We start from the raw sequence: 24,272 nt of genomic DNA, 5'->3' as shown, positions 1-24,272 counted from the left end.
TGAAAGCAGGTATTGAGTGTGTCATAATACTCATCAAATAATTCCAGGTCTGCTTAATAGGCATGAGGTTCAAGGTGTTGACACTGACAACTTGAGTACATTTAGAGTCTTGTTAATAATCAGACCCACTGATTTTCCCATCCAGCTCTAATGCCAGGTGTGTAGTTCATTCCCTACATTTCTTAATTTTTTAATCCATTTTAACAGTAAATATGAAGGAACAGGAAGCATTTTCCCCCAGTATTTGACTAGCACACAGTTTGTTCAGAGCTTTATGAGAGTCTTGGCTTCTCTTTTGTCCTTTTTCCTTCCTCCTTTATAGCCTAATTCAAAGCCCATTAAATTTCACCCAATTCTTACATAATCTTTATTGGACTTTGGTTCTTCGACACAGCTAAGGGTGACTGAAAAATTAAGAACAATATCATTATTATGGCCAGGTGTGGAAAGTATCAGAGGCAGGAGGTTCAAGAAGGCATTCTTCCTACAGTGGTCAGAGATCCAGAGCTCATGTCTTTGAGGATGTTTGGAAGTGCAGACTGAAGTGACAAGCACCTTTTGCTGTCCCAGCACCACCTACAAGGCATGTCCCCAGCCAGCCCTGAGCTCTCTCCGTCTGTGGTATAGTTGCTCAGCTAGAATGATCGTGGTAGCTACCACTATTATTGAAAAACAGTCCATCTTCTTCCTGAAGTCTTTAAGACCAGAAGATGGTAAGATATGTTTTCACAGCATTTTATAAATGATGCAATGTTGTTACGATGTAAACAGAATTGAAACTAATTTAGTGTTTGATGGCTTGAAATGTACTATAAAAACCAGAAACTGGTAAGTGATTTTGTAATTCAGTTTTAGATGCCTGCATGTATTCACAGTGTCCAGAAATGTGTCAGTATATTGAGAGATGGTGCAAGATGTGTTCATGTTGTGTTGTTGAAATCACATTTCTTGGAATATGCTGCAACAGTTTTGTTCCTGTATTTTTGCTTTTCAGTGTGCTCTGAATTTTCTGTACTGTTTTGGGCCAGATGCTGTTAATTCTACTGTACAAAAAGTCCCAGTGGTTTAAGGAATAATTTCACACAAATTGGGATGGTAGATTTATGATTTTGTTTCCCCAAAGTAGAACTGGCACATTTGTTCTGCTGACAGCTCATAAAATGAGTCAGAGGGTCCCAAACTCTGGTATGTGAACCCTTTCAAAGTTCCCACCTTTGAGGGGGTGCTTAGGCACTTAGCACCATGCACGTGCCAGCCCGGGGGGTGAGTGCCAGGCTGGCAGGAGCTGCCACCGGGGGCTAGAGGAGGTGTGGAGGCAGGGTGAGTGTGCGCGGCGAGGAGTGGATGAGACCTATGGATGAGCCTAATCCAGGCTCTGAGCCTGGAAACTCTTGTAATCAGGGAGCCTCTTCATAGTAATTCAGAGGCTCACTTCATTTAAGTGTTTACACAAACCGGATAAACCTGTAGGTTTCTAGACTCTTTCCTTCTGTCTAAACTTTTTGTCTAGGCTGGACCAGGCGGGGGATACCGGGGTGGGTAATGCCCCACTCGCAAACCCTTCTGCGGTCTTAATGCAAGAATTGCAGCTGACAGTGCTCCAGTGCTCACCCGGGGTGCAAGCTATGACTAGCAATGCCAGGCGGATATATCTAGCACAAATAAGCCTTCTCTCCAATTCCGTTACGTTTCCTGGGGAAGCCTTTCCGTCCTTCTTCTGCAGCAGCGTGGAGTGCTCTGAGAGGCTGGGGAGGCCGTGATTACTTGGCACAGAAAGTGTGCTGGTCGCTTTTCCATTACGTTTTCCATGAAGGTCTTTGGTGTTTTTCCCCACTGCCCGGAGACTGCAATGCTGCAACTGCTGCCCTTTTAACCGATGCTCTGAGGCATTTCGTTCTTCTAACTGCAGACTGTTTGGGTGACAGATATTGATGAGTGCAAGACGGGGTCTCACACCTGTGGAGAGAACATAACCTGCACAAATACAGAAGGAAACTTCACTTGCTCACGTGCTGATGATGCTTCTGGAACTTTGAGTAAGTTGTTGTGAGTAAATGGAGTGAGCAATTAAAATGAAGTGGTCCTTAACTAATAACTATGCTCTTGGATAAATTGTTATATCTGGAAATTAAGGAAACCCTGTACGGTGACATACCGGGCAGCTTGTGGATCCATGTAGCATTGCTTTAGGAGGCTGTTTTGAGGTGAGCTAAAGAGACCATATCTGAGTTTAGTTTGGAAATACCTACATTAAGGTTCAATGCTAATTTTTACTGTCTAAATGTAATGACACATCTATATAATGGCCTTTACAATCAACAGAAGAAGTAAATGCTCCTTGGAGGTAACATTTCTGGAGGTGATTTCAGTCTGTGTTACTTTTCAAACCCTCTGTGCCGCCTTTCCCTGTGCAGGAGGCTAGCACAACAACTGCACATAATTTAAGTCCCATTTAATTCTTCAGAATAAGCTAGACTTTCAGATTCAGTGGCTAATTTTTCAAAAGGGCTCTGAAACTCTTCAGAAAATCTGATTACCAATTTAATGAAGGGAGCTGCTGAAGGTTCAGCACTAGTGACTATCTGACCCTCATTTCAGTGCCTCAGTGCATTCTCTGAAAACGTGGAGCCGGGTGACTCATCATCTTACTCTGTGTCAGCCCTCTTCATCGGGATGAATTTTACTCCAGGTCAAGTGGCTGTGTGATGATGGAGGGACACTGTATCATTGTCACAGATCTGCTTCTGCAGAAAACCAGAAGGAGATTACGGCTTTTTTAAGTAGAACACCTATCAGGATCCCTACCCCCTTTTCAGTTATTTAAGCTCTTAGTAGTTTCAGGTGTCACTCAGGATATTATGATTTTAAATGATGCATGACTTGGAAGTAATTCCTTCTAGGTCCCCCAGCTGTAAACCTGATCCTATGTCTTCATGTGTGTTAACACACTGTTTCAGTTCTATGCCTAATAAGCTCTTTTAGCAAGGTGAAATTTTCTTTGCAGTCACACCTGGGGTTCACTAAAATCACTCATCCCTTTCCATTCAGACTCTTTGCCATGGCAGTGCTCCTGCAAATGAAATTTTAAAAAACAAATGTCATTGAAGGTCACGTTGCAATAAAACTGGTGTGAGTCACAAAACTGATCCTGTAAATGCACGTGAGCGATTAGATGCTTTTGTGCTAAGCCATATTGCTAGAAATTCTTTGCCATGTAGATGTTTGGTTCTGACCTATAGATTTGCTGTAGCATCAAAGTAGGCAAGAAAGTGCTCCTTTTCTGTAAGGGCATGTCTGCACCGTAGGTCATGCTGTGCAGAGATGCTAGAGCTGCCTTTAAAACTAGCTAGTTTGGATATCTATGTAGGTGACTGTGTGTGCGATTCAGAGCAGGCTACAGAACCCTTTGAAGAACTGGGACAACAGAGTTCCCTCTAAAAATAAGAAATGTGATCTGCAGTCACACAGAGATGCAACCAACTGGACAGCAGAAGAGTAGAAATAATCTGCATAAGAACAACAAGTTGCATGCGAAAACTTCTGAGTCTGAGATCCACGTGCATGAAATACAGTCACCCTTCACCTGTACGTCTGACTCTGGTACTTTATGGATGGCAGAGATTTACCATACCCTAAAGCTGTATAAGTTGCAAAAGTCATTGAAGCCAGGTGCAGTTTTTCTTCAGAGCTGTATTCACACATCTAAATAGACAGAATGCAGCCAACCTCTGTGGGTCTTTCATTGCAAATCTAGAATCAAGTATTTTGATCTAAGGTTCTGTGTGCCTAAATTTGATAAGCAACATAAGCAAATAGGTAAAACACAAGTAATTGGTCAAAATTAGATATTTTTGCCTACTTTCCTATCTTGAAGTTCTGGAACTCTTTCGTAAGATCATGTTGCCAGTGCAGCCAAAAGTTTGAGATGCCCTTGTGAAATCCTGTGTTTCAGAATCTACTATGTCCCCTACTCTCGTCAGCAACGAATACTCTACACACCCTGTGCAAGGTGATTCTGTAGGATGCCCTCCTTCATACGAGTCATACTGCCTCCATGGTGGAGTGTGCAATTATGTCTCTGATCTACAAGACTATGCCTGCAAGTAAGTACAGAAATTTGTATTGTCTGTGCTGACTAACGGTACCCATAGGGCCCAGTCGAGTGCAGGCAGTGAAGTGTTTGTCCATAAATTATCTGTTAATCGCTCATGTTGGCAATTATCATTAGACTCTGCTCTTTTCTGTAAGCGATCCCTGTAAGTTTCTGTAAGTGGTCACTCCATTCACACCCATTGCAATTAATAGCAGGATTGGAATTGTTCCCTAAGCACTCGATTCTTTGCTTTGGAAATGTGAGATAAGTTGTTAAATGACTTAGTGGTCATGGCTTTATGAAAGAGGTGCTTGCCATCTCTCCTGCACGTATCATACCGACCTGTTGGCCTTGCTGTTCATGTGTAGCACTCGCTGTGGTGGAAGAGGACACCCCCATCTTGTCTTCACTGCTTGGGACCAGGGAGAAGTCTGGTATCAGCATCTTCCCTTACAGTTTGAAGAGTCTTGGTCCCTAGCAGAAAGGGCACAACATGATGGTCCTCTTAAAGAGAGTTAGCAATGAGGCCTCCTTCCTCCTGTCCATATTTTTGTGAAGCTTAATTCCCAGTTGCCCAAATGCAGTTACTGATAAAAGCAAAAAGAATCTCATATTTCCAGAAGTCAGCCTTGGCCTGGTCAATGTAATGGCCTAGTCACATGGTGTAATCATTTCTTCAAAACCATTAGTGCTGGAGTTTGTGTAAGTTGATTATATTTGAATCTGTGTTACATCTTTCTTCAAAATCAATCATGAAAGTGTTTACAGTGGGAGAAATCCAATGCCTGCCTCCTGCCCTGGGATCTCACCTGGTAAGTGAGGACCTGTGCAGGGGACGGATGCTGTTCCGTAGTAGGCAAATGTCCCTCTGTGCCTCAGTAACTCGGATGGCCCTGGTATAACCCTGCAGTGAGGAGAGCAAGCTTTGTGCTGAAGGGTTTCTTTGACCCACCATTCCCCCAGATATTCCTTGTAGTACACTGCGGGAACCTCTGTACTGCAAGCACTGTCAAATCCTTGACTTTCTTATTTTTCGATATGGGTGGTCTCCCCTGCCTACAGACCTCTGTAACCTGCGGGAATATGAAAAGGATGTGTCTCATATACATACATGGGAATGAAGTTGATGCTTTGTGCTGTGGATTTCCAAAGCTCAGCAAAGCCATTACAAGAGATGGACTCATGGTCATCTCTGGTATTTGTTTTACATTTTTAGTGTAAATTTTAGAGGCGTTGCAAACTTTCTTTTTTCACCTCATTGAGTTTCTGCTATTGGAACTGAAGAATCTAGAACTGCAGAACTTTGGTGAACGGCGTTAAATCCGGCTGGCGGCTGGTCTCAAGCGGTGTTCCCCAGGGCTCGGTTCTGGGGCCGGTCTTGTTCAATATCTTTATTGATGATCTGGATGAGGGGATCAGTGCTCCCTCAGTAAGTTTGCAGATGACACCAAGTTGGGTGGGAGTGTTGATCTGCTGGAGGGTAGGAGGGCTCTGCAGAGGGATCTGGACAGGCTGGATCGATGGGCAGAGGCCAACTGTATGAGGTTTAATAAGACCAAGTGCAGGGTCCTGCACTTTGGCCACAACAACCCCATGCAACGCTACAGGCTTGGGGAGGAGTGGCTGGAGAGCTGCCCAGCGGAAAGGGACCTGGGGGTGTTGGTTGACAGCCAGCTGAACATGAGCCAGCAGTGTGCCCAGGTGGCCAAGAAGGCCAACAGCGTCCTGGCCTGTATCAGAAACAGTGTGGCCAGCAGGGGTAGGGAAGTGATCGTGCCCCTGTACTCGGCACTGGTGAGGCCGCACCTTGAATCCTGTGTTCAGTTTTGGGCCCCTCACTACAAGAAGGATGCTGAGCTGCTGGAGCATGTCCAGAGAAGGGCAACAAAGCTGGTGAGGGGTCTGGAGCACAAGTCTTATGAGGAGCGGCTGAGGGAACTGGAGTTGTTCAGTCTGGAGAAGAGGAGGCTGAGGGGAGACCTTATCGCTCTCTACAACTACCTGAAAGGGGGTTGTGGTGAGGTGGGTGTTGGTCTCTTCTCCCAAGTAACCAGCGATAGGACAAGAGGAAATGGCCTCAAGTTGCACCAGGGGAGGTTTAGATTGGATATTAGGAAAAATTTCTTCACCGAGAGAGTGGTCAGGCATTGGAACAGGCTGCCCAGGGAGGTGGTGGAGTCGCCATCTCTGGAAGTGTTCAAAAAACGTGTGGATGTGGCGCTTCAAGACATGGTTTAGGGAACATGGTGGCACTGGATTAATGGTTGGACTTGATGATCTTGAAGGTCCTTTCCAACCTTAGTGATTCTGTGATTCTTCATTCTTCAGCACTGGAAGTGGAAGCCGTATAAAAAATTAAGGAGCAACCATGCTTAGCCATGCTCTTGGGGGCCAGGGTTTGTGTGTGGACCTTGCTGAATACTCACATTGCTGAATTCTCACTAGATGGCAGCATTCATTCATCTAGGCTGCAATATCTTAAATACCAAGACCAAGTCATGGAAAAATGTTATCTAGCAAAAATCACATACCAAATGTCATTTGTATTTCAATGAATAAAAGCTCTTACACTAGAAAGTAGATCTTCTAGCTTGTTTGGAATTTCTTGTGATCTTGCATTAAAAAAATTAACATTTTTCTGCCTTCCAACGTATATGCATTCTAATTTGTAAGAGAATGAGAGTGCTTGTGTTTGATTTAATAATGAATGCTGATACAACGTTTTCAGGCCATTAGGTAAGAGCTGCTGCAGGTCAAATCCTGCTTCTTTTTCTCATTTGACTCGGTCTTTTGACTTGAGTAAAACTAGACTGATAAGAATTGTGAGAAGGATTTGAGCCTAGGTTGCTGAGAGATTGTTATGAATTGAGTAGACTTTTCACTTATGTTTTTTATTTCCTTTTTTAGGTGTCTCACCTTGGACAGTAAAACTAGGCTGAGATTCTTTTTGATTTATTTCTTGCTTTCTAGTAATTTTGATTTGAGGGTTTCAGGCTCTGATAAGATATTTCTATGTTGGGTTTTACAGTGGTAAAAACAAATAAACAAAAACTGCCTACAGAAGAAGCTTGTATTAAAGCTAAATTATGAAGATATTTCTAACCCATACAAGTGGGTTTTTTTAACACTTTCATTTGTCTTTTATTTTAAAGCAAGAATTCAGATTAAAATTTGATTTCCGTAACCAAATCACTCTGAAAATAAAAGTAAGTCCTATATTGCCTATTTCAAAGAAAGGGAAGCTTTCTGCTGGAAACAGTTAAAAGGAAAATCTTAGGGAAACACTAATCACACTGCAGGATTTAAGAGAATTTTTTTTTCCTATTCTTCCTATTCTTCTTCTTGTAATTTGTAATCTGGAAATTACAATCTCGCTTTATAATTCTATAGCTTTCCAGTAAAAAAAGTCTTTTAATATTGAATACTACAAGTTTTGACAGCCATTCCTTTAAAGTCATTTTGTCTTCACCACTACTAAATTCAACCAGATATTTCCGTAGCATTTGCCAATCGTAAATCAATACACAAAGTGACTGAAGTGATGATCTGGGGTTTTTTCCTCCGCCGCCAGTTACAAAGTGTGCTCACTTCTTTTTGGCAGCTGTGTGACGGGCTACGTTGGGGAGCGGTGCCAGTTCAGCGATCTGGAGTGGTGGGAGCAGCAGCACGCCGAGCGGGTGAAGATGCGAAACATCACCATTGCAGTGTGCGTAGCTGTGCTGGTCCTCCTGCTCCTGCTGGGGTCCTTGGCTGCCTATTGCCACAGGTAGTGCTTCCAAACATGCGCTGTGAACGCGTGGCGCAGGGACCGAGGTGCTGCTGACTTTCACAGAGGGCTCATGGCGAAGAACCTCAGCTGGTGGAAATCACCGTATCGCCCTTGCTACTCTTCTGCTTTTAAGTAACTGGCATGTCCCTTGCCTGCAGTACTTACATTGGTGTTAGTGAGTGACATGCATCCTGGGAGGAAGAAGACTAGACCTTATTAGGTCTAGGTTTTGAAGAGGAGCCATCATTTGTATTGATGAGAGAGTTCAGGAGCATACTATTTGCTCCTTCCTTGGTTTCCCTTAAGAGGTCTAGATGTCTGAAACTCTCATGGTAGGGTTTGGCTCTTCTCTGCTATCTACCCCATTAGTTTGGTTTTGCTTCCCTTTCAGTGTAGACTGGCACACAAAAGTTTCCTTGCCATTGAGAAAAACAGCGTACTAGCCTTCCAATAGCAAACTTCCACAGTGGTACCTCCAGCAGTGAACGTGAAAGCAGTTTTCCTGGCAGTGGAAAGAGTAAAACCAGGGATGTAAGCCTAAGGCACATCTGTTGTAAAAGTACTCCCTGGCATTTTCCATGCCTGTAATGAATTGTGCAGGTTTGGGATTCTTCTCATGGCAAAAGGAATCCCTACAGTCACTATTTAAGAACCTAGTCTGATGTGAAATTAAATGTCATCGATGTCCCTTGGACTGGAAAGTATTCAGCATTTAATAAGTTAGAGTCTTTTAGCCATGACCTTGGCAGATAACTGTTCCCAGAGGCTCTTGTTTAAATGCATATTTATATTTAAAAGTAAATAAACAAAAAGCCAGATAGCAACCAAATCATGTCTCCTGCTGCATGCCAACCTGCTCTCCGGTTTTGTTTATGGTTTAGGTTAATTTTAAAACTAGACTCTCCTAAGCATAAAAAGTTAAGCTACAAAAGAAGTTAACTATGGAAGTTAATATTTTCTGTTCTTATTTAATGGTTCTTAGCATATTTAGTCCACAAAAGTAGAGACGCTGCCATGTTTCTTACTTGCTATTAAATAATGGTAGAGGTACAGAATTTAAGCTAAGCACAGCCTGGTTTGTTCTCACAACCTGTGATTCAGAAGCTAATCAGTGGAATGATACATACAGAATAGACAAATTGTGAGATTCTTATATTTTCCATATATGTCATATAAACTGTCAAGAAAAATAGCCAGAATATGGCTGGTTTATCTGTGAAGTTATTAATTCTCTTCCCTTCCTCTCTCTTTTGTAATTTCTCCCTGATTTACCTTTCTTTCTTGACAAATGCTTTCGATCAATATAACTATTTACTTTGACAACAAGTTTTCAATTACATACTTGACTGAATTTGTACTACAGTTATTACTAGCCTAACTAGATCAAAATGAAACCACTGACCTAACATCCCTATTTAACTGGAGTCTGGAAACCAGTATTTGGGTTGAAATTGCTATACTGCTTTTTCACATAATCTACTGTATTTTGAAATGTACCGATTAAGTCTGTAATAGTCCTGTTCCTTCCCCTGTAAAAAGGAGATGGCTATCTCCTTTTAATTGAGGGAAATGAAGTTGGAGATCCACACCTGCCCGTTTGAAAAATGTGTGAACTGGAAGCCAAGAATTCCAAAGTATCGTGCTGGGTTGTTCAATGACTGTAGTCTGCTGAAGAGCATTGTGTTATTCTTAACGTTAGGTTTATGTAGTCTGACTGTATAATATACTAAGTTTCCGATCTTCCTTGGGAAGTAAGGATAACAGCTCTTTCCCAACAATAAAAAAAATCTGAATCACAGATTTAACACCCACAGCCCCTTCACCTCAATTGGCCAAGGCCATGCAAAGATTGACAGTTAGACTGGGTTTAGGATTGAGAAATTCTTGGCCTCTTGCCCATGCTCGGTCAACTAGATTTCACTGCTTCACCTGCTTGTGCTCAGTCACACACAAAGACTCCCGTACCCGCCAAGTCCATCTGGCATCTGTTACCCTGCATGCTGTAAAGTAAGATGTAGAATTAACGATCCTCTTGAGCGGGGCATCCTGCTGAGGACCATGCCTGTGTGTGAGCTCTGTGCAATGGATTTTGCAACTCTCAAGTAACGGGCTCAAGTGTTGTGAGCACTCTGAGCTGCAATGCAGTACGGGCACATCCAGGTGATAGGACATGAACAGCAGCCTTGCCACAATGTCAGGAAAAGTCAAAACAGACTAATTTACCTTATTTCTCAGCATTCTGCCCTCTGGATATACTCTCAGATCTGACACCTAATTGATTTTGTACTAGCAATCCCAGTCTTATCGTCTGCTGGAGACAATTACTTATTTTTTTTAAATGTTTGAATACATGGGAACATGTTATAGAGAGTTGGGGGAGAAAATCCATGGTGGAGACAGGTGTTTCTTGTTTCTAGCAAAAAGCAAATGTTATTTACATTGTATTTTCATGAAGGGAGCAACATATGATAATTATAGAAGATGCACTTCTCCAGTTAGTATATGAATGTGATGTAGACATAAAAGGAAAATTCCTATTTTCATTGGTACATATCTATTAAATTTCATTTAAAATAGATCAAGTAGAAGGACTTGTTACTTCTGGAATTTGAAGAGTATAACATGAATTTTGTTAGCTGATGTCTAGGGGGAGAAAAAACGTGTACGTAAAGTCAGTAAAGATGTACTGACTTGGATCTCAAACAGTGTAAATAAGCTCTATATGGGCTTTTAATACTGCCTTACAAGTGATTGCCGTTTAACTGCAAAAATAACAATTTTTGAATTTATGGAACTGGCCACCTAGAGCTGGTTGTTCGTATGCTTTTCCAACTCCAGGTTGTACTCTTGGCTTTTTTCCCTCTTGAGCTAATTCTGTTGATCGTGCTTTTTCCTGGAAATGTCTTCGTTCCAAACTTTTTGAGGCTTTCGGTTTGTTTATTTCATAGTAATTTCTGAAATTGTTGTTTTTCATAAATGATATAGACAAATGCAGAAGCAACTTTTGTAATTGTAACTATCAATGGTGTACAAAAAGACAGATTTTTCTTTCTGAGCTTCACCCACAAACACTGTTCATTGTATTGGCTGAAACCTAAATCTTTACAAGAGAAACGTATTAGAAATAGAATAATATAAGCAAATATTAAATAGTTAATATTATGAGGCCTGTTGTTTTTTCTAATGAATGACCCTTTACTGATGGCACATTAGAACAAACATTCGCTCACTTCTTAGTGACTTCTGTTTCTGACAAGATGTTTGTTTTAACCACTGTGCGGTAATTGACAGTAATACACCCTTTAAAGCCAATGAAAGAAAACAAAATACATGTGCCTTCTCTAAATACCTAGAGAATAATGTGTGAAAGGAAGCAGCATCTGTTCCTCCCAAAGCAAAATAATTTGTTTCAGCTTTTGTTCTGTTGCAGAAGTCAAAACTTGTATAAGAAGAATCTCTATGCAGAAGCGATAAGAGATGCTAGCAGCCGCGCTGACAATGAGAACGTGACACCTACTAGCAACAAGTCTCGGGTAACTATATTAATGTGGAGTGGAGAGGGAAGCAGGAAGGATCAAAGTGTGTTAGGGATCCATTTGAGATTATCCATAAAATTATTCACATCTTAAATATATTAAATAACTGCTAGAGTCATCAAGTGCTTTGCTGTGAACCCTAGTTCATCTTACCTCATTGTTATCCCTCAAAGTTCACAGCTGCCTGAATGTATTGCAACCATTAGCCAGTGTTATTGTTAGCTTTGAACACAACAGTTGGGGAACTGTGTTCTGAATTAAGGAAATGGCAATGTGATGACATGGCATATCACAGAGTTATTTTCACAGGAAAGTATGCCCTCTGTAAAAAAGGCTTCTTGGAAGCCAAGTGGTGTGTGTGCTACATGAGATGTTGAACTTTATTTTGGGGGTTGATGAAATTAAATGTCTTTGTATAAGAGGCTGCTGCCTTGTGAAGAAAAACAATCAGGATGTTATCAGGCAGTTTGGGAGGGAATATGAAATACAAATTTTGTACTGCTGTAGGTAGAAATACCATCATGATCTGGTTGTACTGGCCTGTTTCTGCTGTCATTTTTGAAATTGCATGAGAGAATTTGGCACCATAAGATCTGATCTAAGGACCTGATTCTCACTGGCATTTAAATGACGTTACACTGCTGGGTGATAGCAATTGAAACCTGATGGCAAAAGTGACATAATTGGCATCTGTGGCTACTTCTGTGCCTTGTCTGAGACTCCATTCTCAGAATGGCATGACTTACCCTGAGAGCTTGTCTGCACACACATATCATTCAGCTCTGAACAAGCTTCTTTAATGCAGGTATCACCATACTTGTCCAGGTAGCATCACATTAGCTAAGCAGCATGCACTCTTCAAAAGCAGCACAGTAATGCCACTGGAAAAGACTACTGGAAGAGTTTATACTTGTACAAAATTGGCAATAAACTCTAGTGAAGCACATACCTTTTTACTGGGGTAACTGCACACATAAGCCTTCCGCTCCCAACTATAGCTGGAAAGGTATAGTAGTGTATGTAATAGTCATGGTCACAAAAGAGTTTGACTTAAAATGGCCTGAAGGTGACTCTGCTCCAAATCTTTGAGTCCAGAAAGAGATGAGTTTGTTCTACTTGGGAGTCCGAGGTGTTGAATATCATGGAATAGTTATAGTGCAAATACAAGGATTTTTAATCAACCCAAAGAAGGCTTCGCAATTAGATTGTCTGGCAGGACTTGTGAGCAGGTAGCCACTGAAACAAGCTATCATACATATGTTGGCAATACTGAATTGACTTGACCCATGTTATGACATATTTTTCCTTAGCCGGTCAACTGCGTCATCTTGTGGACCTTTTATTACCAGCACTTTGTCCCTCCAGATACTGGACAGCAAATGTGCTGAATAGTGGCGATGACAACATTTATTCGCAGCGGAGACAAAAACCACAGCTTGCAAAATATCTGAGGCTGGGAAAATCGGAAACATTTGTGGGGCCTGAGAACAGCTCTTTGCCTGGGAGCAGTGCTCTAGGAGGCCTGCAGCTCATCAGCTCTGTCCCCACCTGCTGTTGTCTCCACAGCTAATGCTAGTGGTCAATGACATTTTTGCTGAATATAGGAATAATTAAACAGCTAAGCAATGGACTGACTCAACAAAACCAAATCCAACCTACTCCTCTATTACACACTTGTGTTAAATTTCACCATGCATTCTCGCATTGGGAGGCATCAAATACATTAATAAAGTTATTTATGGCAAATGGCTTGTTGCAGGCTGGAAGAGGAAATCACTGACCCTTTGATAATTATTGCTGCTTACACACTAATGGATTCTTGTGGTTTCATGCATACAATTTTCTCTGTGCTGATGCAGCCTTTGAGTGTTAAGTTCACTGGAGCTTCATGCATGCATGCACTCAGGTTAGAAACTGTAGTGTTGCCAAAAAGCAGCAGGAAGTTGTCCATTTCTACTGTTAACTTAAAGTGGATTATTGGGGAGCTTTATGTAAAAGAAGAGACTATACTACAACGGGGACAGAAAACTCTATAGGTCCTCAACTCTTAAGGTATTGGAATAGGTTTTTGGATGTGATTTACACAGCATTAGTAATCCCAATGAAGAACTTCGTATTAGAACTGGATGATAGGTATGCAGTAACCGTAAAGAACTCCTGAAATTTACCCATTTGTAGCCCATGGTGCCAATGCTCATTTGTGAGGCTGGAGAGAGGGAGTGCAAAGATTTTCTTGTTCTTGCACATCTAGGTTAATGTAGAGGATAACAAGCTTTTACGCTATCACACATATTATTTGCTAGGTATTGTGAAACTGAAACTATACCTATAAATTGCCCAAGTGTCATTCATTTTTCCCTTTATTTCTATTCTGCCAGTTGAGGCTACATTTATCTGAGGCTATGCCTGGGTATTTTTTCACATTCATATTAGAGTTCCATAAGCCAGGCTAGGTTTGTCCTAGGGATATATAAGCCTTGGTAAACTGCTGCACATGTCTGGATTTTGATGCTATTCTGAGACTTTTCATCCAGCAAGCGTTCTGCTTTGCACACTAAAAGATATTTTGCAGAACTGTGTGTAGCTGAATCTCCTCCAGGGATCTGTCGCATGTGGGTTAGCAGCTGTAAGCCTACAGATTTTATGTAAATGAACTGATGCCTTAAATAGTCACACCTGCTACATCTGTGATCTATCCACATAAATCCACTGATTGTCCACCTGGACCACTGAATCTGTCAGTCCTTTTGTTGGAACATCTTATTTAGAGACACTTCTCTTCTTCCCTGTCTCTGCTTTTTAAACATCCCCCTTTTACCAGGTTTCCCTCTTTCCCTCTCTAATATTTCAGCACCGTGCTTCACATTGGTTTCCTCTACCCCTCTTTTTTTCTGTTTTCCCTCTGGTCTTTTAGCATGTTCCCCCGGAGGGTCCTGTCTTCTGCTTCTGAGGTGTCACTTCCACTGTCACCATGGGACAGTGGAATTGCATACCCCAGGCGGTGCCAAGAGCTGGAAAGGGAGGCTTGCTTCCTTGCCTTTGTCTGACAGGGTTTCCTGCTGTCCTGTTGCAGGGCTCTCTAATACTTTAAAAGTGGCCCTCAGCACTATGGAGAGAATTGATTTTCATGTACTTTTGTTCTTGCATCTGGAAAGGTTTGATTTGCAAGGCAAGCGAATGGGTGGTTCTTTACCAGACTGGGACTGCACACTTTTCAAAAAAGACCCGGGCTGTCATCAACTCAAATGTTTAAGTATCTGCAAGGTGGAAGGATCATTCCAGAAGCCAGGATGACATTTTCCGCCCTGCTGTGGTTGGAGTGTGTGGCCATTCTAGTTTGCCTCTTGGGTTTCAGAAAAACAGTTCATTTTATATTAATTTGGTCTCTGTATATTTTGTGCATATTGTATGTATTTGCAGTTTGCGGTGGTTAAGGAGTGTAACAGTTCTCTGGAGACTAAAGCGGTTGATCTAATTGAGTGTGAGACAACAGATCCTCATCCTGCCCGTCCTTCAGAATATGGTGAGTAGGATTTCCTTCCTTATTAGATCTCTCCTCACCTTTGTACCAGCAGGAGCAGCAGCCGATGGAGGAGACAGAGAAATCAAAATTATATTTCTGACCTGTTTATAGCTGCTGTGCACAGCAGAAGCCATGTTTGTATTGCTGTGAAGAGACCGTTCAGTCCTTCACTTTGCAGATTGTTCATGAGAAATTACACTACAGCAGTGCCTTCACATGCATAAGAAGCCAGATGCTTCTCACGATAGTAATAATATCATATTTTTGCATTTATATAGAACTTCACAGGTTTTCTTCATAGCAAGTCAGTTATGCCCATCGTACTGATGGGGAGTGTCCATCCATGGAAAGATACACTTTGACAGTCCTTATTCATTCAGGAAAGAGAACTGACATGGTGTGGGGAGTCCAGGTCTCCCCAGAAACCTTTTGCCCAGCAGCAGCAACTGCAGTTCTGCTTTTTGTGTTAAACAAGGTGTTCAGCTGCTTGAGGAGTGTTTGGTGCTTAAACAAAGATGAGATGAATGAAGGAGATGTGCCTCCTGACCCTGGTGCAACAGCAGCAGGCAACACAGAAGGACACAACGGGCTTCCATGGCCCACAGGTTACCAGCTGGGCCACTCGGAGTTTTAAGAAATCACAGAATCACTTGGTTGGAAAGGACCTTCAAGATCATCAAGTCCAACCATTAATCCAGCACCACCGTGTCCCCTAAACCATGTCCTGAAGTGCCACATCCACATGTTTTTTGAACACTTCCAGAGATGGCGACTCCACCACCTCCCTGGGCAGCCTGTTCCAATGCCTGACCACCCTCTCAGTGAAGAAATTTTTCCTAATATCCAATCTAAACCTCCCCTGGCGCAACTTGAGGCCGTTTCCTCTTGTCCTATTGCTGGTTACCTGGGAGAAGAGACCAACACCCACCTCACCACAACCCCCTCTCAGGTAGTTGTAGAGAGCGATAAGGTCTCCCCTCAGCCTCCTCTTCTCCAGACTGAACAACCCCAGTTCCCTCAGCCGCTCCTCATAAGACTTGTGCTCCAGACCCCTCACCAGCTTCGTTGCCCTTCTCTGGACACGCTCCAGCACCTCAACATCCTTCTTGTAGTGAGGGGCAATGCTCAGAGAGAAATGCTGCCTTAGAGATGGCAACTGAATCTCCTAATTGCTCAGATAGTGAGAAATGATGGAGAAAGACTGATATCCTTAACCTTTTTTCTTATATACCATATATACCTCCTAACTACAGAAGTTACTAGAGAACCTAGTTTGCATCAGTCATTTAGAAATACACAAAGAGAAATGTTTGAGGATACTCAAATGGGCAGGCATCTTGCAAGATTTTCAAAATTGCCATTCCGGTCCTCAGTCATATGTTGGGAAGTCACTTTATTCATCAGTAGAATATATGCCTCACATTTACTTGGTTGGACTAATCTTGTGAACGTGTGTAGAACTGTACCATCTGGTGAAGGAAGCCTGATGTTTCCCATTAGGAGGCTCTGTTTTCATTTATAATTTTATCAGATGCAGCTATTGGAACAGAAATTTCTCATGACAGGTGTCTGATTTTTCCTAGTTGAAGATTTTAGCAAAAGTGCTTCAACCATTTTAGAGAACAAGACTGGTAGATAATGTGATGTCTTTTCTAACATGTTAAAGAAGGTTCTTATACCATGCCAGTGAATAATTCTAAGATCTTTTGACTTTGGAGCAGGGCGTTCAATTTTGCCAGGCAGGTGACCTTTCTGTCACGGACATGCATTTTCCTGTTCTTGTATGTTAAAACAGGAAACCACAAAATTTGCCTAGGACAAGTAGTTTCTTAAAATCCGAAGGATGTTCTTGACTTTGCCTCTTTTTTTGTTCTTTTGACATACATTGGTTTTGTAATTTTCTGAACACAACTCTGTGCTTCCTTTCATAGCTTTCCTCTCTCAAAGCTGCCATTAGCTTTCTTTTAGCTTAGTTATTGTGAAGCTTCTCAAACGGCTTTCAGTAATACATATCCGTTCTCTCCAGTGGAAGAACAGCCTATAACATATGGGAAAGCAGCAGAGACTTTGGCAGAGGAGGAGAAAGAACAAGGCTGTCGACAAGAGGTTGCTGTTGGCGAGACATCGTGTCAGCCCGTGGGAGCGGCGAAGGGCCCTCCCCAGGCTCCCTGGACCATCCACCCCAAGCTCCTGCTGGAGAGGGAGCCCTGCAAGCTTGCCCCAGCCAGCCTGCTGATGCAGCCGGACTAGCAGCAGCCTGGGTTTGAGTCGGAAAAGGAGGAAGGATGAAGACAGTAGAGAACAGGAACTCATGAAAAACTGAAGCAACCCTCATTTTTTTTTTTTTTTTTTTAAAATGTGCTTTAGGAAAAAAAAACAAACACACAACAAAAAACCACAAATCAAAACAGAACAGAGAAGTCCTTGCCACTCCTTCCCTGTCATCTCTGCTTGGAAGAATTACTGAGCAATGTATTAGCAATGAGTACTGTGTATCACTTTAAGGGTCACCGTTGCTGACTTCATTAACTGCCTGCTAAAAGGACACTGAGGGGAAAACGGGCTAGAGGGTGATTTGTCAGATAAGTATTTTCTAATGGAGTTTAATGCAAGTAGTGGTCTTCACACATACATGCACAGAGTCCAGAAAACTGCCTAGAAAATGGGCCACAAGCACAACTGCAGAAAAACTAGAATCGAAGATGATGCAAGAAAATTAGTTTAAAAAAGAGTCTTTTACTTAAAATATTGTTCATGGACATTTTAAGCATCCCCCCAGCACTGCTGTCAGGCCAATGTAACTTCTTGGACTTCATCAGAGATATTCTTGTATCTGCTTCTGTAAATGACCACCAAATGGGGTCTTGCATTTCTCAGGTTTGGTGGGCTGGAGGATTGTTTGTGAGCATATGGTATTAATGATGGTCACGTCTATTAAGTGAGAGGTAACATTTGAGGGGAACGGTGACTCTTCCATTAAATTTTCCAGTCTACACTGGTTCTTCAGAGCATTACAGGATTGTTTCTGGACTAAGCCAGTGAGCCTGAGTCTGCTTTCAGCCCTGCAAGAAAGAATGTGCTGGAGCTGTCCTTGCCTCACAGAAGAGTGGCTGGCAGAAAACCTGATCCATTATACAGTACTTAGTGTGAGGAAAGACGTCCAGCCTGTTGTTGGTCCAGAAGAACAGGAGGAGTGGGACAAACAAAAAACCACCTCAGTTTGGACTGACTTCCATGTAACTGATTTGTGCTGCCTGATAAAATCCATGGGATCATAACATCAATTTTTCTTGTAACTGGCTTTCTAACAGCTACAGTTCCCTTCCAGTTATTTACTAAGAATTAACTCACTTATAAAGCTCTGTTGTATACAGAGTTGTAGCTTAGTTGTTTATCATCTCAAGTGATTTTCACCACTGGTCTTGAATCAGAAGATTTTGGAAGATATCTGGAAATGGTCTGTATTACTAATAAAGTTTTAATTGTAGGCGATCTCTCAGTCCTCTGTCTTTGAAGCCTACTACTATAACTATTGGACATCTTCTTTAAATTCCACTATGGTGCCTACCACTGGCGTTCCTTGCAATTAATTAGCTGGATAATAGTGGCAGATGTTACTAATTTGTGTGCTTACCATCCTGCTTTTTGTTTTTTTAGAATCCTGCCAGGAAGGTATGGGATGTTCTGATTTGGTTACCAGGTCTGTAGGCCAATGATTTGAAAAAATATTGAAAAGCTCTTACCTCTTCTCCAGAACAGTTACACACTTGCGTAACTTTGCAGAGTCAGTTCTGATTTATGTTGGTGTAAACACTAAGAACATTGAGCCCGTGGTGTCTGAATCACAATAAATATAATGCTTGGTTGTGTAGAGAGTTGTCATTTACTTGTTTATCTTCTAAAGTGATTTTTGCTACTGGTTTTGAATTGCTGAGTCTGTTTTCTAATCACATCAGTTCTGAATTCAGAATAAACTTGTAAAATAGGCTTTTCCAGAGGTTAGATGGAATCAGTAACAACAGATGCATTCTCTTGTCTGAACAGCAACAAGGGTGCTTCCACGGGGAGAGAAGTGGTTGAAGAAAATTGGCATACTAAACTGTGTTCGGGAGAGGGCAATATTTGGGTTGAAACATTAGTATTTGGTAGACTTTATTTTAAGTTCATTATAGTTTAATTTCATTAACGTTATTAAAAGCATCTCATTTGGATTCCCTGGTCTTTCACAGTTCATCATTGATCTTGTGTATTTTGATGGGAAGAGAGTCCAGCTATAAAGGCTCTGATTCAGTAAAGCATTTTATTTCCATGAGAGCTAGGCAGTAAAATGACTTCAATCCCTGCACTTTGATTACCTCTGGTGAAACATATTTGAGTGCTTAAAATCAAAGTGTTGTGTTGAATGAGAGTCAACATTATAGTTTGCAAGTTTCCCCGCTCAAAGGAAATGAAGATTTGTAACTTTGAATCTTGTCTAAACAAAGTTGTTTGAGACTCATTAGAAATTAGTTTCATATTCTACCCTGTGTTTTGTTTACTTTCCTTCAGTCAAGGATCTAGTTTTAAATTTGATAGTGTTCTTTACAGAATAAGATAGGAAGATCGAGATGATATGTTTTTGTAATTAGGGTGTTTTGAGTTTTAAATGTTTCCTAAACTCATCTCTAAACTCAAAATAATATTTAGTGTAAAACCTTGAGATGATATTTTGACACAAATATAATATATTTGTTTTATTTGTACGTTTATAAAGCTATTGATTTATAAAATAAAATTTAAAAAGGTCCCTCTTGTCCCTCTTGTTTTAAGAGAAGAGAATGCAAAATTCTGGTTTCAGTTAACCCATGTCATGTTTTTTGTTATCTCCATTGGTTTCGTACAGCCATAGTGTGTAATGTGTTGGTGCAGCATATGCGAATATCATGGGTTTTTCTTTCACCGCTCAGAGAATCTATGCTGATGAGTATTATCTTCTGTAGCTCACAGGTAGAGTCCAGCTTGGATACGGTAAGTTTTTATTTATTATTTTCATTATCCATTCCCATAAGCCAGTAGTAAACATATACTCCTTTTTGTGCACATTTAAATGGCTCTGTTATGAATGTTTGCTACTTGTTTGTCTACAAATATTTTCCATGGCTTCACAATATAATTTCAAACTGGTCTCCAAGATGTTATTCTCAGGCTTTACATGCAGATCAGTTGAAGTCAAATGGCTGAATCCTGGAGGATCGTCTTTTTTTTTGGCTAAACTTTTTTCAAGTATGCAAAAAAAAACCAAATCCAAAAGTTTTAAAATTTTTAGACTTTCTGGGTATGTCGCTACCTTACTATTGACCTCAAATCCTACTGGTATACTCTGACTTTTAAAAATGAGATTAACATGTGTTATATTAAGCTGTAAAAGAGGAATTCAGAAACATAGCGAGGAAAATCTTGTCAAGTCCAAAGTGAGAAAACTATTGGGCAATTCTAAAGAGCAAGGGAGAAAATAAGTTTGTTTAGTTTAGTAAATCCTGTCTTCGTTGAAATTCACATTTCGATTCTCAGAGCCATATTTTCATCATAAAAAAGTGAGGACTGATTTATCCTCATCCATAATGAACATAGGCAATGCAATGATTGCTTGCCATAGGAATGCATGACACTTCTCATTTTAAGTCTCTTTTGCAGTCATTTGCAGCTTTGCAGAAGTTTATGTGTTCAGGCAAAAATTTTCCATACTGATAATCTCTTCTAGAATGAAAATATCTTTTAAAAAAAATTATAGAAAAAAAGTAAAAAATTATTCAGAATGGGATTAGGGGAAGCTCTGCCTTGTTAACATACATTGTGTTTTTGTCTTATTGGGAGTCATTTTATCTCATGATAGTTCAGGGTGATGCCTACGCTCATCAGTTAGTCTTCAGGACACACTTGGTGTTATTGCTTCACTCCCTGATAACTTGCCATCTTTATCTCTGTGCATGTGAAAAGAAAAGATGTTAGTGGCATTAGAAGCCTCCCCCAGAGCCCAAGGAATGCACCCCAAATACAATCTGCAGGGGTGATAGCCTAAGCTGGCTCACGTTCCTCTGATCTTTTATTGAGACTGCTGTTTAATGCCAGTTTTGATGTGGACCAGGAACAGCCAACTTTGTGAAGACCATTCATCATGGGATTAACTTTCAGGCACTCCTCAGTACCGAGGCTGACTAGATTCAGACCAGTGAAAAGCCTCAGTCCCTTCTAACGAGCCTTAGGGGCCCTCAGTATCCTGCAATTTCGAGGCTTTGGAAGTTGACTTTTGAGGCAACTGCTGCAATAATCAACTATAAAGTCGCAGAAGCCCTTTTGTATTGGGACCCTGACCACTACCACATCTTCTTCCTCAAGCCTAGGTGTTACAACCAAAATGTCTTCTCCCTGCCTACTTTCTTTTTGGAGAGGATGATTCTGACTCTTGTTCTATTAGATACAAGCAGAAGCTAAACTGAAGCCTAGAAGGAATTTCTACACTTCATAAATCAAGACCCTGTAGTCTGGCAGCGGCCTTTTTTCCAGGTAAGAAGTTAGGATATGTCTCCAATATTAATTTTAAAAACATCTGATTCCTAGACCATTGTTTTTGCTGGCACCTACTGCTGCATGACACTTACATTTCCAAGCATCCAGCTTTATATCACATGCCTTCCGGGAGCTTCAGTTCACAGATGGTCTTGTCCACGTTGCTCCTAATCTGGCTGCATCAGTCTGACCCTCACCATATGCCTGCTGTGGGTTATGGGATCCTGTCTGCCAGCCAGTTTTCAGTCCATGTGGCAATATTGGACTTAACCACATGGCCTTTGTCCGAACCAATTTGGAATGGTTTTAAAAGTAAGTCAAAGATACCATGTAAGGGAATTTCTCACTTTTGTGTGAGCAGCTACTGGAAACAGAGCAGCTGAAGTCCTGATCCATTAATAAGTCCCCTAGGTATTAATATGATGCAAACAATGAAAAGAATACTTAATAATTTATAAAAGAATTAGCTACTCATGCCCATATAAAAAAAGAGATTTATTTAAAAAACTCCAAACAGTTTAATAGCTTTATAGTTTCATGACCCAGCATTTTTTGTGCAGCTCTGGGCATTTTATTGATTAAAACCAACAATATTTATGTGCTGGATTCAGTCTACAGAACAGCGTGCACATTTTAATGGGCATGATCTTTGTTAATATTGATTGTACAAAACACTACATTTGAGTGTGCTGTAATAAACGGAGAGAATGCACAGTTGATATTTCATTGGTCTATTAACATAAGTAATTATGTAAGAGTAGTGAAAGTGTGCTATAGATAAATTTATCCTTTTTTCACTCAAGAAAGAAATAGAAATATTTAGACTAAGATTTTAATGGCCAATTTGCTGTTTACTTCTTGATTGCAAAAGAAAGTTGGGCCCAGTTCTGTGTAGCCTTTGTGCAGTGTGTTTGCCTGTAAATAGTTGAGTTAAGAAGAAAAAACTTGTATTTAAAATGGTTTTTGAAAGGTAACAATTTAAAAGAAGAAATCAATAAACTAAATACAGCCAGATGCTGAACATCTCACTGGAGACCAAACCCACTAATAATTATGGGAGATTCAAGGATCCCTACAGTATTTGTATGAAATAATAATAGAGTTCAAACTTATTTCCAGCTGACCTTAGTGTTGCTCATTAAAGGTTTTAGCAGAGACCTGGATACAGTCGCATTCAAGTGAGGTGTTTGGAATTAAAATACAGATAAAAGGAAAAAGGTTAATCCAGGTCAAGGGAACAGACCAAAACTGGGATTGTGTAAGATTATAGTATCTTTCCTCATTTCTCCAATGGTCAACAGCAGTTAGTTTTAAGTAACACTCTTCTCTGCAAAATCTCCTAAATGAGAGCCTAAACATGGTACTAACTCTCCATTTTTTGGCTTCATTGATCACTATACATTAATTTTTGACCTCTAAGAGAATTTTGTTTTCCTAAATCCAGAAATGTGCTAAACACCGCCTCCAGGGGACTGAGATATATAAAAAGACACAATACTGCTTATTTTATGTTGTAATCATGATAGTTCTTTTCTCCTTTCTCATAGCTAATAATGTGTGTCAATGGTAGGAAGTGAGTACATCAAAACACACTATGAGCCCCTTTTCTTAATAGCTAGGGAATCAATGACCCCCGAGCTAAACACTACCAAATGCTGAGGCAGCTGGATCTGCATCTGATGTACCTTGTGGCTGGATGTAATAATAAACCAAACCTGAAGTCTTCCTCCAGCCAGTGTTTCCCTACTCTTCTGCATCCCATATAACATTCCCTCAAAATGCAAATTCAGAGCTTTGTGGCTGAGGATGCTGCTATGTTACAGAGCGGTAGTAAGCAATCAGGAGCACTTGGTTCTGTTCCCCACCCCACTACTCATGGGGTGGCATCAGGCAAATAACTCAGCAGGTCCTTGCAAGCTTCCTCCCCACTTGAAGGAAGAAAGAGGTGGAAAGAAAGGGAGCAAGAGGAGGACACAAGAATTCTTACCTATATTGTAATAGCTCCGTGTGGCGTGTTTTTTGATCTTTGAAAGAAATTCCCACAGAAGGGCTATTCTTATAAACAAAGCTAACATTAAATTGTCAGACTTGGAATCAAGCTGATTGAGATTTGCATTCTTGCTGCTCCGGAGACAGATTAACACCTGTTTGAAGTGGATGCAGTTTTAGCACAGTTGTTAGTGTTGGCTCATTTTACACCAGATCTGAATCTAACCCCTTTTTCACATTACTGTATGCGAAGAATGGGTACTGTACACCCTAGCTCACTCAATATTTTATTTTTAAGCTATGTTAATTAATCTTTCTTGGTAAAACTCAGCCCTTTGTCTAGAGCCTGTTCACCATAGAGTCCAACTCAAATCCTAAAAGAGTTAAACTGTGCTAACCTTTTGTGTCAAGGTGAATTCACCCTGTGTTTATACGTATAATGATAAGCAGATCCAGATCTAAGATTTTAGCAATGCTTTACAGAACAGAAGTACTGAATCTCTGCATCAGGAGGCTTCAATAAGCAAAGCACAGGTATGTTTGCCCGCAGTGTATATTTTAGGATGAAGGGAACATTAGAAGCATTTGAATGGATCGGTGCGAGGTCTTCTGATCTAAAATAAAACAAGGCATGCAGTGTGAAGTCTGGTTCAAGAGTCTCTTCAATTAAAGATTTCAACCAAACCTGTAGTGGGTAAGCTGGGGTATGTGAATGTGTTGTATACCACCCAGCTTGCTATGAGCAAAGGAGGGAAGGGTGGCTGGGTTCTTTAAACAGACCTAACAAATGACACATTTTGAAGTCTTAGGAAAGAA

The 24,272-nt window shown here is 40.9% G+C and overlaps 1 protein-coding gene across 1 annotated transcript in view; it reads left to right on the top strand.

Moving 5' to 3' along the window:
- The window catches only part of EGF (epidermal growth factor), a 61,223-nt gene extending 43,946 nt beyond the window's left edge, over positions 1 to 17,277 (top strand). The window contains 7 exon segments of the mRNA XM_081999223.1: positions 1,926 to 2,035; positions 2,037 to 2,045; positions 3,955 to 4,103; positions 7,695 to 7,859; positions 11,293 to 11,395; positions 14,819 to 14,921; positions 16,948 to 17,277. Of these exon segments, the coding sequence (XP_081855349.1) occupies positions 1,926 to 2,035; positions 2,037 to 2,045; positions 3,955 to 4,103; positions 7,695 to 7,859; positions 11,293 to 11,395; positions 14,819 to 14,921; positions 16,948 to 17,171 (863 nt within the window). The 3' untranslated portion in view covers positions 17,172 to 17,277.
- Positions 17,278 to 24,272: the final 6,995 nt, after the last annotated feature.

The sequence above is a fragment of the Phaethon aethereus genome (assembly GCF_964289735.1).
Source record: "Phaethon aethereus genome assembly, chromosome: 4".
In the NCBI taxonomy this organism is placed as follows: Eukaryota; Metazoa; Chordata; class Aves; order Phaethontiformes; family Phaethontidae; genus Phaethon; species Phaethon aethereus.
The sequence above is the reverse complement of the archived record's forward strand: the minus strand, read 5'-3'. Positions and strand labels throughout refer to the sequence as shown.